The following is a 20,833-nucleotide window of genomic DNA, read 5'->3' as shown; positions in this document are numbered from 1 at the left end:
TGCTGCAGTGGGTTGGTAAGAAATCATTCCCCAACCCCCAACCCCAGCTTCTTTTCTGAAGACAGCTGCAAAATCCACTGTGCATATTAGTAGTTTCTGACTACCTATAAGGAGATGTTCTACCTTATGCAGTGGGTATATTGCACTGGAGTTTGGATGAATTATTTTTCCCTGTCCAAGAAACTGTAGTGGCTGACGTGAGAGTGACAGCAGCGGGGTCCATGGGAGTTTTCTGTTTCATAGAATCATAGCATTGTAGAGCTAGAAGGAACCACGAGGATCATCTAGTCCAGTCCCCTGCAATACAGGATTTTTTTTGCCCAACATGGGGCTCGAACCCACGACCCCGAGATTAAGAGTCTCATGCTTTACCAACTGAGCTATCCTGGCCTACTTCTCACTGAATTGTTAAGCCTGTGTCTGGGCTAGGGATGGGGGAGGAATTCAATTCAGTTCGCATTCAAAGGTGACCCTGTGCAACATTCGCTTTTCAAAACAGTACATGCACCAAAACGCAGCAGTCCTTTGAAATGCACACTCCTTCAAATCCTGCTGTGCATTTCTCCAGCCGGGTAAAGTGGACATAAAAATGCATATACCCATGAAAATAGTTTTCAAAATGCATTATAATAGGGAATTTGCTTTGGAAAAATGTGTGCATGGCACAATTTTGCATGCAAACGTGTATATTAGGAGAAATTTGCAATGCAATGCTGATAAATTTTCATGAGGACTATTTTATTGTTATTCTTCTTCAATCACAATCTGACGCAGAAATTTAACGGTGGCAAAATGAGAAACTTGAGAGAAACTCAAATTGATTGATTCACCTATCCCTAGTATGGGATGTACCATTTGTTTCTAGCTGGGTGCTCGTGTGACTGAATGCTCCTTATTTCCAACATGATTTCCTGCACATTGACACCTCATATCAGGAAATCTGACACCCTAATTGTCAATATGCAGAGGGGGTTGTAGTTTTTTTTTTTTTAATGTAATGCTGAACACTAAATCATGAGCTCCCACTGATGGTCAGAAGTGGTAGAGCCCACTCACAGATTTACTAACTCAATGAGAACTAGGCTGCTGCGCATTCTTGTGAATGGATGGTTTTGCCTCTTGGTTGGGCTGTGGCATTAATATCCTGGCATATATTTGGACATGACCCATTCAGAATTGTGGGTGCCAGAATGTGAGCATATAACCCAGCCCTGAATTCGGCATGTTCACAGCTTCCCCCACCATTTCTTGAGGCGTATAAAATGCCTCCACCGTTTAAAAGCCATCAGTGTCAGTGAGCTATCTTGTAATCGCTTCCTCCACTACAACCCCCATCAGTATTTCATAACCAGCCTTTCTGCTCATCTTGCTGGAGGAGAGTGAGCAAATAGGTTGGGACCTACTCTTCCTTCCCTGTTTTCAAAACAGATTAGCACCGGGGTGGGGTGGGGAGGGAGTGAACTTGTGTGTCCAGAGAAGCATTCTTAAGTCAGCCCGGCACTGTCCCTAATCAGACGCTGTTTTTGTAAGTAGAACATGTTGAATCTGTCATGGGTGGTGATGACGTTGCCGCTGTTAAATAGACGCTGCATCTTGAGCAAGGCGAGACAGAAACATTGCAGACTGCAATCTCAGAATAGAAAGGAGGTCCCTATTGTCTCTCTCTCTCCCCCCCACCTCAGCATCTAACACTGATGGCATTTGTGAAACATTTTAAAACAAACAAAACCTCAAAGACGTTTGGAAGTATAAGAGACTCAGCTGGTTACAATTTTAAATCCTCACCTTCCCCCCCACTCCCTGGGCAAGCTTCTTCTATTTCTTCTTCCTCCTCCTCCTCCTGCTCCTCTTCCTCCTCCTCTTCCAACCTCCCCCCCCCCTTGCATCGCTTCACTCCTGGTTTCTTTTTTCACCGGTTTTTAAAATGCTGGGATGCAAAGCAACTGAGGTCTCTCAAGTTGCAGCTGCCGAAATCTCTCCTAATTGCCTTTGCTGGGCATGATGCTCTGTATAGGCAGGGAAGAGGAGACGTGTAGCTTTCATTCAGTGCCTTCAAGACATGTCTTTCCTGTAGTCAGCGGGGAGCAAAAAAAAAAAGGAGGAAAAAAAGCCCAGAGATCAATGCATTTGAAACTGACAGAGAGAACGAATGCTTCTTAGTAGCACATGCTGAGGATTGCGTGTGTGTGTGTGTGTGTTAGTGTGTGTGTGTGTGTGGTTTGTGCAGAGCAGAGGAGCTGCGTCCTGGTCCATATGCTCCTTGTTTACTGCAATGTTTTTTGCATGTTACTGTGCACTCCGGACTAACGTGAAGGTAAGAGGAGACGAGGCGGCAATCCTGGAACGACTGTGCATCTATCTTTCTTTCTTTCCTTCTTTCTTTTTTTTTTCTTTGACAAACCAAACCAGCTGCAGAAAATGTCTACCTTTTGTGTTGCTTGGTACTTTAGAAATTGCTGCTCGAACAGGCATATCATTACAGGTGGTTGTGCGGGATTTATTTTTTATTGTTTCTGCGCGGCTTAATTGGAGAAGCATGCCTTTAATGTTTTCACAGTGTAGTGACCTTCGCCGTGTGACGGTTTGTAGTTCGGGTTTGACTCTTGCACCGGCAGAATAATAGGCTAGCTTGTGTGTGTGTGTGGCTTGTTTCTGTTTTAAGGGGGGCTGTTCCCTTTCGTAAAGGTCCCAGTAGGCCACGGATGAGACTCTGGAGGCTCCTTGTTTTATGCTAGTTTGCTGCTTTGGGTTTAAGGCAAAGAAATCAGAATTCATTCAGCTTTGCTTCCTTCGTGCCTCCGGTGCTATGAGCTTGCTTGTTTTCTTGCTGATGATCTGTCTGGGAAAACCAGAGATCTGTCTGCTGTAGCTAGACTCTTGCGCCAGTCTGTTTCTAGCTTGTCATGAAATGCGTACGAGCCAAATGATGAACGGTGTCCGGCAATATGAGCAATATGTTGAGGTCGTGGTGGCAGTGGGGACTGCCTGTGCCTCCCCCCCACCCCAGAAATGCTTAAGAAAGAAATCCCTTTGGCTTCCTCAGTCACTTTTATCAGGCTTTTGACATCCACATTTTCTTCATTAACCTCCCTCCCGCCCAACAACTTCCAACGCAAAAGTTGCTGAATATTTTTCCTTGTCCCCAACCGAAGGCAAGCTAAGATGAAAGGATGGGTGACACCGCACTCTGCCATAAGCCAGCCAGCAATTGGGAATAGAAATGTATAATTTAAATGAATTACTGTCTTCTGTCAACCTATTGGGGAAGTATTGCTGCTGTTCGCTGAGAAATGTGTCTGGGAAAGTGTGGTGTGGGGGCTCACATTAAAGAAAGGTGGAAACTCAATAGGGAGGGGGAGATGGATAAAGCTCGGAAAACAAGTCCTACCCCCCCCCAGGCTGTTTATTCCATTGTTTAAGAGAAAGTTTTGTGTTCTGCCTGTATGGATGGCAAAACTACTATCGCTGGGTTAGTGAGGCTAATGTAGTCATAATACAGCTTTTGTCAAGGGACATTTCAGATATGAAAATGCAACCTTCAAGAAAACGGTACGGTTTGAAGTTCAGGATAACACCCTCTTCATTCCAGCTACCCCACTTTTCTGGTTTACATCCTTGCCCCCCCACCCACAACAATCAATAGCATTCTGTGGATAATGAGCATACTCGGTTCTCATTGGGCAGTTGTTGTTGTTGTTGGGTGGGTGTTGGTTTTTTTCTTTTAAAGTTGTCTTGAGGATTGTTTCCCCCTGCTTATTCCTCCCTCTTGCGTGTGGGTGGTACCATTTTGGCTACATGAGCGCCGGCACCCACAGCCTGGACATCAGAAACGGAGGGAATGAAATGTTACATTGAGTGTCTGGAATGTGGTGAATGCTGTCAATCTCAGGCAAGTTCCATGAATGCTTAAAAACTCAAGAGACAGACCTCTGAAGTTTAACTGTCTCCTGAATGCGGCTGACAGCATTCACTGGCATATGTCCAAGAAGTTGGGGGAACGTCTCTTTATTTTGAGACATCCATGAAACGCAGCAGTTTTGGGCACTCACTGAAATACAGGCTGTTAATGCGAGTTGGCAGGTTTGGGGGATTGCATGCAGTCCCGTAAAGGAGTAGGTAATGTGTATGAATTAATGGCACCAACAGGGGATTTTGCAGTTTACCCGGGCAATATGCGTAATTTCCAAGCAATGCCAGAAAATGTGAATTGATTACAGATGTTTACATTGATTGATTACATTGACAGGGTAATATACATTGCCTCTCCAGGAATACTGTACAAAAGAAGACTGTGTGTATTGACTGACTATTGATTGCCCTTGGTCCATTCTACTAGTAATGTTAATACACCATGTAAATTAATATTAATGTGTTCATAAATCCCTTGTTCAAGTATATTAATATTAATGTGTGTTTAAATCCCTTGCTATTTCCCCATGGCTTTATCTGAACATATACAATTGCCATTATTTTTATGGACATTCCACATTCACTTTACTTTGAGTACACACACACACACACACACACACAGATATATATATGGTTTCTGTAAGTTTTTTATTATTTTTGGTGAAAATAAATGGCACATTCACTCAAGTCTTATAAGGACAATGCCTTGTATGTTACTGCAAATGCCAGAAACTGGTTGAATGTTGACATTGGTTGGTGAGAGTATACAAATCCCAGAAGGAAATTCTGAGCTGAATTTTTCAACATAACTTATTTCTGAAGTTTTATACCTACGGTACATGATTTGCAATTTATTGGCAAAAGTTCAGATATTTTCTTTGACATTTCTGTACTGCTGCATCAAATTGCTGGTAAGTGCCAACTTTCACCAAATTTCTGACATTTACTGCAGCATACAAATATTAAAACCAGAGAGGTATATACGTCATAGATATCTCTAAATTAGGGGGAGGAGTGAGAGTGATTAATGCATGGAATTAACTATTAATGCATGAAATCCTAAATTAAAAAATGAACTGACCTTTTATAAGTTACAGATAGGTAGCCGTGTTGGTCTGCCATAGTCAAAATAAAATAAAATAAGTTTATTCTTGGTATGAGCTTTCGTGTGCATGCACACTGCTTCAGATAGATTTATAAATACAGTCAGGACTGTTGCAGGTTTTCCTTATAATTCTGCAGCTTAACATTTTGCCACTTTATAGTTAAATTTTATTACCGGGTAATCCCTTTTATAATTTCAGTCAGTTTCCAGAACTTGCAACTGTGGGTAAACCAGTTAATACTGCCCCCTGGTTTCTTATCCCCCTCTTTCCTAGTCAGCCATGCTCGGGGTGGAGATGGGGAACCTGTGGCCCTCCAGATGTTGTTAGACTTCAGTTCCTATCAGCCTGGGCCAGCATGGGCAGGGCTGAAGGATGAAGGGAGCTGTAGTACAGCAACATCTGGAGGGCCACATTTCCCCCATCTCCAGCTTAGGGGATGCAACTCTACTTTCTGGGATTCCTTGATGCTTGTCAGATTTAACACAGCCTGCATTAGGGAATCCTGTTGCACTCTTGCTCCCTCCCATGGAATGATGTAATTGCTATTATAGTGGCAGAAATGAGGAGAATTAATGCAACTCAGGGATTCCCTGTTCCAAAGGGCGAAGAGTTGTGGATGTAGCCAATGGGGTGGTTTAAACTATGATTGCAAAATCCAGTGTAGCTTGCTTCACATGCCTTGTGAAGCTCAGATGTATATAATTTTCTTTCAGACGGCCTGATCACCTTTCCTTCTTAAATAAATTTATCTTACGGTATTTCATTAACACCAATCTTTCCAGTTTCATCTCCCAATAGGAAGAACAGGGATAATTCATGCTTTGCATATGCAGCATATTGGCAATCCATTTGAGGGAAGAGGAAACTGTTCTGTGACCTGATGTACTTACAGTAGGTCAAAACCATGCTGTGCATTTACAATGTTCTTGTTACTTGTTTATAGTTTATGTGTGGGTCCATCTTTCTTTTCATGTGCCTAGGATGATGTGATGAGAGCCTCTTTCACAAGACGGTTATTACTAAGTTGAAGTCAACGTTAGCTGATTTGAGGCAGAGGTAGTTGGATGTTCACATGTTAAATGAGTCTTGTTGTGAATGTTTTAGCATGCCTGCATCAGCTTCCCCCAACCCAGTGCCTTCCAGATGTTTTAGACCATAACTTCCATTGGCCCTGATGACAGGCCTTGCAAACTGGGGCTGATGGGTGCTGGCGTCCGCCAACAGCAACTGAGGTTGGAGACATCTAGACCATGACATTGCATGCCTTGGAAAATCTTTGTGGACTTCACCAGGACATTCTGTACTGGATTTGGGACTCGCTGAACCATTAGCGGGACCAAGTACACATGTGAAGATCAATAAATTACAATTCAGGTCACCTTTGAGGGAGGAAAATAAAAGGCAATGAGATCTTGACCTGAGGTAGGGAGTTCATGTGAATGTAACCCTGATTGTATCAGGGTTCAACTTCTGTGTTGTTGTTGTTGTTGTTGTTGTTGTTGTTGTTGTTGTTGTTTTGCACAAAATCACATGGATGTAGCAGTCAAAGGGAATTATAGACTGATCCTTAACGTAGCTTCCCATCTCCTGTCACCCCCCCCCCCCCACTTTCTCGGGAAATGATAGTTCATTCAATAGAGAACTGCCAATTTTGCCTTGAAATACATGTCTTTTTCTGGCAAAAATGGGTGGCAGCCCTGCTTTTCATTTAAATAAAACTGATCAGCCACTTTTCCATCCCTGAAAAGAGAAGAATAGCCTTTGGGTTATCCTTGGGGTGGCTGACTGCGGTGGCAGTGATTGCTGCTTACATGTACAATAATTCCTGTTTTATTCTCCTGCCACAGAAAATTGCTTATTTAAACAGAGTTTAGTAAAAGGTGCCCCCTGCTTTCACTCCTCCTAAGACATACTATACTAAGCTTATGTTGAAGGCTGGCATTGTTGTTAATTAGATTGGCACAGAGTGATCCTGGCTACCTGTTGTCTCCCCCCCCTTTTTTTTTCATTCTCCCACTCAGTGTTTGGGATAACTGTTAATAGCTATGAATAAACAATAGGAAATTATATTGCAACTGAAAGCCTTTAAAGGCTAGCACGCGCTTCTGAGCACAGGTAACAAAGCAAAGGTTAGACCCTTCAGCAGCTCTTGGTCACTTAGCTTTGCCTGCTAGCGGCATATGTGTGTGTGGGGGGGGGAATACATTCCTGTATGTGTGATTGTGTTTTGCCTTCTGCATTCCTTTTGTATTGCAGGACATCGGTTTTGGAGTCCTTGAGGACCATTAGCATGTATTACAATATTCCTGCTTGAATTTGCTTCTCTTTCTAATTTGCTCGTGAGTAAGACCTGCAGTTTTGCGTGTCACCACTCGGTCCATATTGAGCAGGTCCACATTTGAGTGCAAAATTGTGCTCCATTTGTAATGAATGGCGGGCCATCAAAGGCAAAAGGAAAGCTTCCTTGAGCTGAACAGTCATGCGTTTCAGCCCTTCCTTCTTCCAGAAGCCTCTTCTTTGGCGATCCCTTGTAGCCAAGTAAGATTGTCTTCCATAAACACAGTTTTAGCAGTGCCTGTGGAGGCCAATTCTGGATCCACACACCCTTTCACAGTGGGGACATAGGATTCCGGGTGGGAGTTGATCATGGTGAGGGTTTGCCAAGCATGCCTTCCATTTAGTGCGTTTCTCCCTTTGTCCTGAGTTCAAGCGTCTTCAAAGCCCATGACACCTTTGGTAAAGGCTGTTCTCCAACTGGAGCGCTTGCAGGCCAGTGTTTGCCAGTTGTCGGTGTTTATACTACATTTTTTAAAGATTTGCCTTCAGAGAGTCTTTGAATCTCTTTTGTTGACCACCAGCATTACGCTTTTCATTTTTAAGTTCAGAGTAGAGTAGTTGCTTTGGAAGATGATCACCAGGCATCCACATAACATGACCAGTCCAACGAAGATGATTTTGAAGAATGATTGCTTCGACACTGGTGATCTTTGCTTCTTCCAGTACACTGGCATTAGTTCGCCTGTCTCCCCAAAGGAGCCTACTCTTGAGCTGTCCATGGTGCTGAAACAAACCTCAGGGCCCATTTTCTCAGTGGAGCTGCCTGGCTACTGCTTGCTGGTTTCCTGATTCCAGTAAGAGACTGTGTACCTGTAGTTCAGAGGTTATCAGCTGCTGCTGCAGAAGCTTTGAACCAAAGGCTCAAAACTCATAGTGTGGGCTAGTGATGGTATTAAAGCAACCCACTTGTCAGGACTTTTGCCAGACTGAGCATGCAGAAAGTGACTCATGTGCAGGGCACAGTACACATCATACAGTCTTGACAGAGAAAAAGAGGGTAGCCACATACAGGGTGGTTGTCTGCATCTGTGTTCTAGCAATATGCATGCTGCCTTGCGCTCACATCATATTTTGGCCACTAATTGTGAGTTTCTTCCATGAAGCATTGAAAAATAATAATATTCCCCTGCCCAGGTTCAAAATTGGTTCGTAATGTTTCCCATATTTTCAGCATTCACTTAGGAACTGCAAAGTGGAGGCAGAATAGTGCAGTTCCTAAACAACTGCAAGTGGTAAATGTGTTTTGTGAAATAAATAAATAAAACAGCGCTCCTCACCATGAAACTCTGGTTCCTGGTTGGGTGCTGGAACATGGAAGTGGCACCATCAGGTCCGGCAGAATTGGTGGCAGTCTTACCTATCACTTCATGCATGTCTGTCATGCTTGCAGAGGTGCTTGCTCCCCTGCTGCACACTCCATAGCAGGCATAGGCAAACTCGGCCCTCCAGATGTTTTGGGACTACAACTCCCATCATCCCTAGCTAACAGGACCACTGGTCAGGTGAAATATACTCAGGGTTGAGTAGTAATTTCATGCTCTTTATTTCAGCTCATAGGAACAGTGATTGAATTTCCCCCAAAACCTCAGGCTTTATATACATTATTTACACAATGAGTACCATCTGATTGGTTGATTATGTTTCCCTACTGGAGCCTGATTGGGCTGCTGCTGCAGGCCAATCAGTTGTTGCATCCTAGTATCCTACCGGCCTAATAGGCTGATTAACTTCCTCCTGGGGTCTGATTGGGCTGCTCCTGCAGGCCAATCAGGTTTTTTTTCATTCTAGGATCCTACCTGCCTATGGTTCTAGGATCCAACTTAGTACATAACATTAGGGATGATGGGAATTGTAGCCTTAAAACATCTGGAGGGCCAAGTTTGCCTATGCCTGCTCTATAGACTCCCTCCTATGTGGAACTAGAGCCCAATGCCAGTAGTGGACAGTGTGGAGTCTCCCAGCAGAAGTGGAAATTTTGGAGGTAGGCAGAAGGACTCGGTGGTTTGAAGCTTAGTATCAAGTACCTCCTCTCATCCTGGGCCATGAGATATACTGAGAATGATTGAAAAGCCATCCATCAGGGAGGAAGGACACTTTCCTCTCATGACAATATAGCAGGGTTAAAATAAGCAAGTGCTGAATATGTGCTAACAGCAGCTAACAGCCTCACCAGCCTGGTCGGAAGAATGCTGATCATGCAGGCATAAATGTGGGGCATCAGTTCCAAGTATTTCTCATTATTGATTATGGACAAATCTCAAAATAAGGGTGTCCAACTCATAACAAAGAATAGTATTTGCAAGCGGTGGAAATTCTTTGCAAACTTTGGCATTGTCACTTGTTAATTTACAATGTATGCGTCTGGTCCTTGTTTCCTCTTTCAATCCCCATATTTTCTCTTTTGTTTTGCCTCTAGTAGGCTCTCCTCCTCCTCCTCCTCCTCCTCCTCCTCCTCCTCCTCCTCCTCCGTATTAACCTTAAAACCAGTAAAAGTGCTTTGTGCACCAACGGGGCAGTGAGGAAATAACACATAATAGTGGTGATACTAGAATACTAGAATTGTTTCAAATGGAATCCATGGGATGGAATTGTTTCCCCCCCTCATATTCAGACAGGGGCACATAGCTCCCAAGTACAAGCCAGAAAATGATAGCCTACACGAGCATATCCGATTGGAAGCAAGTTGATAAAACATAGTGCAGACTGTGCTCTGATCTTTCAAACAACACATTATGGGGAAGGCTAAATGGCACTGCTAGCTATGAAAATCCTGGCTGTATTTTGATATCTACCTGATTCTCTTTGATTTTTTTCCCCAACTAAAAATACTGACATCGGTGTACTGTAAATATTCCATGGTAGAAAATGCTGGTTGTTTTATTTTATTTATTAAATTTCTATACCACCCTTCATCCGAGGATCACAGGGCAGTTTACAATATAGAACTCCCCCAAATGCATACATTGGTAACGAGCAAAAAGCAATACCCCGCCACAGTTTTCTAAGCTTTCCTCTATCAGCAAAGCTCCTTCCACACACCAAACATTCAAACGGTTTCATTGTTATTACCAGTGAAATTACAGGCGCCCCTACAGAGTTCTGTCTGTTGTCTCCACCGCCAAATCTCTGAGGTTTGGAGCATAACATAAAATAGGATCACAAGAGGAGGCTGCTGGATGAGTCCAAAGGCCCATCTTAGCCCAGCACTCTCCTTCCCACAGTGGCCAAACAGATCCCCATGGGAAGCCTGAAAAAAGGACCTTAACTCAACAGCCCTCTGTGATTCCCAGCCATTGGTATTCAGAAGCATGTATCTATGGGAGCAAATTCCATAGTTTTAAAAGTGTCAATGAGTGATGAAACTTAGGTGATGGAGTGCTACCTTGCTCTCTCTGTCTGTATTTATTTAGAAACGTGGGCAATAGAATTTCAGTAGAAATGAATAAGTAGGTTTATTTAATGTTTGAAACCGTGACAGCTAGAGTCCTAGAGGAAAGATTCTCTTGTTCAAGCCCTGAACTCCACTTGTTTGTTTATTTTAAGCATCTTTTAGCCCACTCTTCAGCCAGAAAAAGCTTCCAGGGTGACTCACAAATGTCAGCGGCAATGCAAGGTTTACGTGCATGATGTGTAGGGAAGGCAAAAAGGTTCCCCTTATTCTTGTCAATCTGTGTATGAGAAATGCCCATCTTCTTTCCCTCAAAAGATCACTTGCATGCTAGATGGCATACTGGGGGAAACTTGCATTGATGGTAGCTTTGTTTGTGGTTGTAGCATCATAAATCAGAGCAATGTCACTGAATGCAGCTGATGGTGATAAACTGCAGTGGACGATAGGTCTCTTGTTTAGTCTTCCCTTTTTGGGTAAAACTATACAGAAACTGCCCCCAAAAGGTATTGCATTCTCTTTGGGGTGTTTAATTGACATTTTAATCGTAAGTGCACTGACCGATGTGCAAAGTGTGTATGTATATAGCTGTACAGTCATACCTCGGGTTGCGCTTGCTGTGGGATACGAATGCGCTGAACCCGGAAATACCAGAACGGGTTACTTCTGGGTTCTGGTGCTCGCGCATGTGCAGAAGCGCTAACTCACACTTTGTGCATGCGCAGAAGCGCCAAATTGTGTCACACGCATGCACAGACGCAGTGGCGTGGGTTGCAAACACTGCAGGTTGCAAACGCGCCTCCCGCACGGATCGCGTTCGCAACACAAGTGTCCACTGTACACTAGATATGCAGTTCTGTTCTTCTTGCTTACTCATAGTGTAACACTCTGTTTTGTATACTTGCTTCTATAGCCCCTGGCTTTCACAACTCAATAAATCTAGACTCAGGATGGAATGCAAGCGAAGTTAACATTCAAAGTTGTAAACGGATCTTCTTACTGTTTACACTGCAGTATCTTACTCGTTGTGTAAGCAAAGGTATATAAAGCATAAGGTCATGAAAGGCTTGTAACTTTTTATCATTCATACTTACTCTGCAATTCTTTGGCTGTCTTTTCCTGTTGGGTGCAGAGTACGGGAGCATGGGAACATGCTGCGCTCGCCATGGGTTTGCTGCTGGACATGTTGTTCCTGTGGCATGCTCTCTCCATCCCTATTGGAGTATCACAGAGTATTTACTGCAATAAACATAACTGGTGTCAAGGATAGACATTGTGGGGCAACTGCCAAGGCCCACATTCCTGCAGGAGTGCTCTGAATATTGTGAAGTGGGCTGAGAGGTGTTAGGAGACCCTTATGTCCCTGTTACTCCCCGCAACAAGTTTCTTGAGAAAGAGGGGTTGAGACTCTGTGAAGGGAATAGGGGTCTCCTATTGACTCTTAGCACCCTTAACAAACTACACTTCCCAGGATTCTTTGAGGGAACTGTTTAAAGTGGTATGATACTGGTATGATACTGTATAGTGCAGGTAGGGCCTGAGATGAGCCTAGAGTGTAGGATTAGCCTCCCCCTTTCTTACATGCTTTCAGTGCACCCAGGTGGCAACGATATAAAAATACAAGATTAACAATTTATCCTCAAAAGAACAGGGCAGGTCATAAAAAGAATGGGCAATAGCCAGCCAAATTGCTAGTGCAAGGACTTCTGGCTGCACAGTGGAACTTTCTGCCTTCCTCTTCTCCCCATGCAGACTTTTACCTTCCTAAATCTGTTCTGGGGATTCCCTCAGCCCCCCCCCCCAGCAATGATTCGGGGAGGACAGAGAGGCACATGGGGAGAGGAGGGGGAGGGGATTTCATTGCATGAGCAAAGTTCCTTGCACCAATGGATCTACTTCAGGCATAGGCAAACTCGGCCCTCCAGATGTTTTGGGACTAGCTAACAGGACCAGTGGTCAGGTATGATGGGAGTTGTAGTCCCAAAACATCTGGAGGGCTGAGTTTGCCTATGCCTGATCTACTTCATTGGGTAAAGGTAAAGGACCCCTGACCATTAGGTCCAGTCACGGACAACTCTGGGGTTGCGGCGCTCATCTCGCTTTATTGGCCGAGGGAGCCGGCGTACAGCTTCTGGGTCATGTGACCAGCATGACTAAGCCGCTTCTGGCGAACCAGAACAGCACACAGAAACGCCGTTTCCCTTCCCGCCGGAGCGGCACCTATTTATCTACTTGCACTTTGTGCTTTCAAACTGCTAGGTGGGCAGGAGCAGGGACCGAGCAATGGGAGCTCACCCCGTTGCGGGGATTCAAACCGCCGACCTTCTATCCTCAGAGGTAACAGTGATGAAATCCCCTCTGTTTTTTTAGAATTCAGTATCTAGCTAGAGCTAAGCCTCTAAATTAGGCACAGGCAAACTCGGCCCTCCAGATGTTTTGAGACTACAATTCCCATCATCCCTGACCACTGGTCCTGTTAGCTAGAGATGATGGTAGTTGTAGTAGTCCCCAAACATGTGGAGAACCGAGTTTGCCTATCCCTGATCTGCTTCATTGGGTACTGTCCAATAATTCAGTTGTCAAAGGCAAGAGTAAAGAGGTTCATCTTCATAATATGACAAATGTGATGCAGTGAATGTGCCAGATACACCTCTGTGGGGAGAGAAATCCACAATTTTGGGGCTGAGGATGCTGGAAGTATTGAGAGGGCCCCCACTGCTGATTGTAACATATCCACGAAAGTACATAGGGAAAGAGGCGATTTGCAGATACTAGGGGACAAAGTCATTTGAAACATACTGCTTCAACCCAAATGTTTGAGTTTCTTGCTGTCACAGAGGCCTCCTTGCAATAACTACCCCATCATTCAAACCTATAACGATATAAAAATCAGAGCCAAGTAACATTACATCAAAATTACATTACTTTGGAGAAGTAATGTGAGCTATAGCAGGACAGAATGCAAATAAACAAGGTATGCAGAGTTAACCCAATGCTTCTACGTCCTGACCTTTCAGGGGAATGTAGCATAATTATAATATCGACCAACAGTGAATGCTTTACTTGATCACATTGTGGTTGAAAATGGCACACTTGTTGCTCCCCCCAAATATTTATTGCATAAGGTATTTTTCATATGTTGCCCTTGAATCAATAAACTGATTGCACAATATCCAAGGCTGGCATTTAGGGAGAGGCAGAGGGAAAATAATCTCCCAACCGTAATGTTTCCGCACAATTGCAATTATTCCTCATGAGCACTATTGTTATTTTTTGGTAGTTGATATGCTAAAACTCTTTCCCTGTAGCTTTAGCAGACCACTTTAGCCTCCCAAAACTTGGGTACTGGTGAAAAACTGTCCTAGAAATCAGACACGATTCTTCAACTTGCATTTTGGGAACTCTGTCTCGAACTTTTGCAATCATAGACATGGGGAGAATAAACTTTTTTGTTTTGCTGCTTTTTCAGTCTGGTTCTTGAGTTGAAGGTTTGTGTGTGTGGGTTTTTTTAAAAATAACTTTCAAGCTTCTGAAGGAGTGTTTTACTCTGAAGTAAAAAGAAAAACCCTCTGGATTTTTAAAATTATTATTACAGCCAGCTGCGGATGATGGGAGTTGTAGTCCAACACATCTGGAGGGCATCAGCTTGATGAAGGCTGCTCTAGGGACACCAGGCTGCATTTTTACCATTTCATTTTCCGTAATTTTATGTACACTGCTTAGCTTTGTTAAGCGGTATACAAATGCCTTAAATAAAAATGAACAGCAAAAATAAAATGTGTTTAATTTCTGGCTCTTGCCGCAAAAGGTTTGGCTAGGGGCCTGCTCATTGTGTCTATGTGAAATGAGTGCTCACTCTAAAGCTGGGGTTGGCAAAGTTTACGTCACCTGGGCCGGTTCACTCCAGTGGAGATCCCTCTGTGGGCAGATCGCGCATGCGCGCCAGTGCGCATGCCCATGGTTTCCGGTGCCTGCACAGGCACAGTTTCTGGCATCTGTGCAGACACGGTTTCTGGCATCTGTGCATGTGCAGACGTGATTTCTGACACCGCAGAAGTGAGTCCCCACACCACGCTGCGCCGGTTTAGTGCAGCGCACGGGGACTTGCCAAGTGGGCAGCTCAGTTCGGGGGCGGCTTGGGGGCTGGTTAAATGACCCCCATGGGCCGCTTGTGGCCCATGGGCCTTAGGATGCCCACCCCTGCTCTAGAGTGCCCCCCTGAGACATCCACCCTGTCTAGGGGTTCCGTGAGAGATGTACTGGAGTACATCTGTGGAAGGCCTTCCCTGTAGGTAGGAAATTTAAGGGGGGAAAACACCACCTGGTTAAAGTCTGGGCAGCAACAATGAAGTCAGTAGTGGTTTGTGACTGCTAGGGTGGAAGGCAGGGAGGCCAAGCAATAGGTGTGGAGCCACAGCCAATGACTGACAGGGCCAACTCATTCCAGTTTTGTCCCCACCCTCTTCCTTGCTGAGTTCCACAACAGTAACACTGAGACTGGGGAGGAGGAAATGGACAGCCAGGGCTTATAAGTCAGGCAAGGCTGAGGCTGGTGGGGGAATGCCCCATTCGCCCTAGTGGACTAGCTTCCACTGAATAAAGTTTAGAGTGTAGCAGAAGGTTCTAATCCTATAATAGATTGGGTGGAAGAGGGAATTTGGGACAAGTGAATAAGAAACTTCCAAACTTCTGAATATCAATGTGGTACCTGCAGCAGCAGCAGCAGCAGTGTCTGTTCTACCTATAACATCCAACATGGTTATGGGGGGGGGGGTTGCAGTTTGGGCTGCCCACTCTGAGTCCTTGCTTCACCCACAATGCCTTCCTCCAGCCACATGTCCTTTCAACACTAGTCAATTTTGTGTGGTGGTTTGAGTGTTCAACGGACCTGGGAGATCTGAGTTCAAATCCCTGACCATCACCAGAACTTACAACGACAGTAATAAAGTCACCCAATATCTTACAGTACATCCCACACAACAGAGTTGTTGTAATAATAGAGTGGGGAGATGAATGTTGTTTCGAGCTTAGGAGAAACGGGGAGCGGGAACATGCAAGGAATAAATTATATAAAAAGCACTCTTTTCCCACACAAGCTGTCCTTCCTAATTATGGACATTTTTTCTATTAGCTAATAAAGTGAATCAGAATCTTCTATTAAAGTGGCATAACGGGGGGGGGGATGCTGCAAATATAAAAGAGATAAAATGAGGCAGCCCCCGCCCTCTGCCGCCCAAGTATGGAGTTCATCAATGGAAAGATCACTGGAGGATGCTATTGAGTCTTTCTTTTGATAGAGCTGAGAGTGGGGAAGGCTTGAAAATAAGCTGGAAGCATGATTTGTCATATTTTGCTTTTCAGTCAATAGGCACCATGAGAAAGGAAGAAATTTCCCTTAAGGATGTGGTTCCACAATTTTATTCCCCCCCCCCACTGCACAGCATTAGAAGCACTTGCTATCCATTGACAAGACAAGGGAATAGTTGGTCTGCTGATTCAGTTTGATGCCTGCTGTTTTCTGGGTTTTTTTTTCTTTTTTAAGAGATGCTATTGATCCTTCAAGAGGTGCAGAAGCATATATCGAAGGTACTACTGCAAGCAATAAAACTTTTATATATTATGAAATGGAAACTTAATAAAATATTATAAAATTTTGTCATGTTACCACTCTGGGGAGGCTCTAAGTCAGGGATGGGGAAACTCAGGCCTCTTCCCAGGTCAAACCCACCTCTGACTCTGTGCCTTCCCTGCCTATAATGGGTCAGCCTGGTTGCAGGATAGAGAGGAGTGTGAGTGTGTGTAGAAAACAGCCTCTTCTGCAAAGACAAAAGTGGCATTCATTGTGCCACTCTGCACTGCCTCTGGCCCCTCCCACCACTCAAATGTGGCCCTCAGAAAGCTGCCCAGAAGAGAATTCAGCCCTTGGATTTTTATTTTTTAAAGTTCTCAGAATTAGGCATCTTCCTTTGTCTGCCAGTGCAGGCATAGGCAACCTCAGCCCTCCAGATGTTTTGGGACTACAACTCTCATCACCCCTGGCTAACAGGACCAGTGGTCAGGGATGATGGGAGTTGTAGTCTCAAAACATCTGGAGGGCCAAGGTTGCCTGTGCCTGTTCCAGTGTTTGCATTTTCACTTTCCTAAGCACTATCACCTGATGTTTATTTTTTGGGGAGGAGCTCAGGGAATGTTTCGGTGTTGAAATTCATCTCCTTTTTTTACTCCGGGACTTTCTGCTGCCCTCATTTCAAGCAGAGAGGAATGTTCCTGTGGAATCAAATTAACTGAGGAGGAAGGAACTTGAGTGACCACCTGTCTCCTTGCTTTCCTCTAAGGCACTTAAAGAATGTATAGCTTTTCCTCCCTCCTTGTCCTGAGGTCCCATTTGGACTAGAACTGACAGAGCTCAGTATGAGAACCTGTGAACCAAGTACTTCTCTAAACACAGCTGTCAGTTTTCCTCTGTTAAGCAGGCTTCCTCACCCAGCTGTAAGGAAAGGGAAGGCGGACCCTTGATAATTTTGGTTGTCTCTCCTTTGTCAGTTGTTTTCTTTCCTCTGCTGGTTGTTAAATTATTTCATTGCTCTGCATTACTATTTGATTCTTTTTTAATGCATCAGCTCAGAAAGTGAAAATACAAGATTTGCCTTGAGAGAGTCTTTAAACCTCTTTTGTTGACCACCAGCATTACGCTTACCATTGTTAAGTTCGGAATAGAGTAGTTGCTTTGGAAGACGATAACCAGGCATCCACACAACATGACCAGTCCAATGAATTTGATGTTGAAGAACCATCGCTTCGACACTGGTGATCTTTGCTTCTTCCGGTACACTGGCATTAGTTCGCCTGTCTTCCCAAGTGATGTGTAAAAATTTTCGGAGACACCGTTGATGGAATCTTTCGAGGATTCCATACTACCAACCTTACTGTATGCTTGTGAAACATGGAGCGCTTCTAAACGCCATCTCCAACTCCTCGAAAGACTCAGAAGTAAGGCCCACTGTGCTCCATAGGCATGGCTCCCAGACAGGACTGGAAGCTGGACTGATTGGTCTTAAAGCTGCCTCACATAAATGTTAACATTTGTTGTTGTTGTTGTTGTTCAGTCATTCAGTCGTGTCCGACTCTTCGTGACCCCATGGACCAGAGCATGCCAGGCACGCCTATCCTTCACTGCCTCTCGCAGTTTGGCCAAACTCATGCCAGTCGCTTCGAGAACACTGTCCAACCATCTCATCATCTATCGTCCCCTTCTCCTTGTGCCCTCCATCTTTCCCAACATCAGGGTCTTTTCTAGGGAGTCTTCTCTTCTCATGAGGTGGCCAAAGTACTGGAGCCTCAACTTCAGGATCTGTCCTTCTAGTGAGCACTCAGGGCTGATTTCTTTGAGAATGGATAGGTTTGATCTTCTTGCAGTCCATGGGACTCTCAAGAGTCTCCTCCAGCACCATAATTCAAAAGCATCAATTCTTCGGCGATCAGCCTTCTTGATGGTCCAGCTCTCACTTCCGTACATTACTACTGGGAAAACCATAGCTTTAACTATACGGACCTTTGTCGGCAAGGTGATGTTAACAAAGTGCTCCCTAAACTTTCAGCCGTGTTGTAAAATATTGGAATCCCAGAATTTTGGGAGGGCTACACCCCAGTTTGATCAACAGAGGAGGCTCCAATGTTCTGGGAAGGCATGGTTAGGATTTCTACTGCTAGAATACGCAGAATGGGGGATTATTGGGGGGTGATAGTGTGTGTGTGGCTCAGCTCCCCCCCTCCAATAATGGTTTTTCTTTTGCCCTCTTTCTCTAGTGACCCCCTATTGATTTGGCTGGAAATTCTCCTTTGAGAAATCTCAGCATGAGGGGCAGGGCGGAATCCAAAATCCCTCAACCCACATTTTCATAATGCTCTTACTATACTACCTGGTTCAGCATCCAGACCCACTGCGTGAAGTAGCTGCCACATCATTTTTCAAGCAGCCATAGCGCAAAAATGGGCTGTGACAAATGCTATTGGAAGGAGCCCAAAAGATAAACACTGGATTAAAAACATCAGCAACACACTGTACAAACCAAAGTGAAAGGAGGTGGGCTTTGTTTCTCAAAGAAGGGAAACCCAAAGGTGAGAAACAGTCCCTGGGAGCTCTGAGAAGCTCTGCAGAAGTCCACCCCCCCATCCTGCAGCAAATGTATCCCAAAGGATGAGTTTAAATCGCCCTTTGAATTGTGGTTTGCCAGAAAGAATACACTGTCTTTTCAGAAGTGAGGGAGGAAGTGGCGTTAATACAGATAGCAGATGTGAGGCTTTTCATTTGGGGAGTTTATTTGGAGAGAAAATCTACCCCAGCAGATGGTGGAGGCAAGGGCCAAGGAAAGCAGGAAGTTATCCCATGTAAAGCCGTGGCAGGGTTGGTGGGGAAATGTTTGCAGCTCCTTAGCAAAAAAGAAGCTGACTCATTCTGTGGGATTTGACCTAGTCTTGAAAATGTGGGGATGCGCTCCTAATTATTATTTATATCCGCTACGTTGCACTGCCAAAATGCGCCAAGTGCTTCACAGTAGTCTTTTCCTTCATCTGTTCAAACAACCCTTAGTGTACGTCTCTGCTGTCGCCATATTACAGATGGGGAACCAAGGCTGATAACCAGCCACAGCCTCACGTGAACCGGACCCCAATCCCACACCCAGTCAGTGGCCTATGAGACACACTGCATTAGCTTCCCAGGCTATGAAGTCATGACAATAGCTTGAAACTGATTTGTTAACAGTACATATTAACTGGACTAGGTGACCCAGACAACAGGATGAGCAGAGGTCCATGTGTCCATAATTCTTAGAATCATAGAATCATAGAGTTGGAAGAGACCACAAGGGCCATCCAGTCCAACCCCCTGCCAAGCAGGAAACACCATCAAAGCATTCCTGACAGGTGGCTGTCAAGCCTCTGCTTAAAGACCTCCAAAGAAGGAGACTCCACCACACTCCTTGGCAGCAAATTCCACTGCCGAACAGCTCTCACTGTCAGGAAGTTCTACCTAATGTTTAGGTGGAATCTTCTGTCTTGTAGTTTGAATCCATTGCCCCGTGTCCGCGTCTCTGGAGCAGCAGAAAACAACCTTTCTCCCTCCTCTATATGACATCCTTTGATATATTTGAACATGGCTATCATATCACCCCTTAACCTTCTCTTCTCCAGGCTAAACATACCCAGCTCCCTAAGCCGTTCCTCATAAGGCATCGTTTCCAGGCCTTTGACCATTTTGGTTGCCCTCTTCTGGACACGTTCCAGCTTGTCAGTATCCTTCTTGAACTGTGGTGCCCAGAACTGGACACAGTATTCCAGGTGAGGTCTGACCAGAGCAGAATATAGTGGTACTATTACCTCCCTTGATCTAGACGCTATACTCCTATTGATGCAGCCCAGAATTGCATTGGCTTTTTTAGCTGCTGCATCACACTGTTGACTCATGTCAAGTTTGTGGTCTACCAAGACTCCTAGATCCTTTTCACATGTACTGCTCTCAAGCCAGGTGTCACCCATCCTGTATTTGTGCCTTTCATTTATTTTTGCCCAAGTGTAGTACTTTGCATTTCTCCCTGTTAAAATTCATCTTGTTTGCTCTGGCCCAGTTCTCTAATCTGTTAAGGTAATTTTGAAGTGTGATCCTGTCATCTGGGGTATTAGCCACCCCTCCCAATTTGGTGTCATCTGCAAACTTGATCAGGATGCCCTCAAGCCCATCATCCAAGTCATTGATGAAGATTTTGAATAAGACTGGGCCCAATCACTTAACCTCCGTCATTTTATTTTCAATTTGTTTTCATCCTGCTTTTATACACAAAGTGCATTCAAAGTGGTGGGTAAAAATAATGAAATAAGCACAGACAGCGGTATCCAACTAACTTATTCCATTGGCGCAAGGATTTCTGCTTTTATTTATGGCTCTCAATGCTGCTAGCCATGATGGCTATAGTCTACCTCCATTGTCGGGGGCAGTATGCCTCATAATGTCACCCGCTGAGTATTGCAGGTGGGCAGGGTGCTGTTGTGCTCAGGTCTTGCTTGCAGGCTTCCCATAGATTAGATTGGCCTTTGG

The 20,833-nt window shown here is 44.6% G+C and overlaps 1 protein-coding gene and 1 non-coding gene across 14 annotated transcripts in view; one reads left to right on the top strand and one right to left on the bottom strand.

Moving 5' to 3' along the window:
- The window catches only part of DLG2 (discs large MAGUK scaffold protein 2), an 834,734-nt gene that overhangs the window by 269,732 nt on the left and 544,169 nt on the right, over positions 1–20,833 (top strand). For 3 of the 13 annotated variants that reach the window (XM_033146066.1, XM_033146060.1, XM_033146059.1), the window contains exon 1: positions 2,169–2,314. The exons of the other annotated variants lie outside the window; for them this stretch is intronic. In XM_033146066.1, the coding sequence (XP_033001957.1) occupies positions 2,273–2,314 (42 nt within the window). In that variant the 5' untranslated portion in view covers positions 2,169–2,272. Of the gene's footprint in view, positions 1–2,168; positions 2,315–20,833 lie in introns of those variants that run through there. 13 annotated transcript variants of the gene reach the window in all.
- On the bottom strand, positions 318–390 carry TRNAK-CUU. Its single transcript has one exon. It is a non-coding gene; the product is annotated as a tRNA-Lys (tRNA).

Source organism: Lacerta agilis, chromosome 4 (assembly GCF_009819535.1).
Source record: "Lacerta agilis isolate rLacAgi1 chromosome 4, rLacAgi1.pri, whole genome shotgun sequence".
NCBI classification, from domain to species: domain Eukaryota; kingdom Metazoa; phylum Chordata; class Lepidosauria; order Squamata; family Lacertidae; genus Lacerta; species Lacerta agilis.
This window is presented reverse-complemented; position numbering and strand designations above follow the sequence as displayed.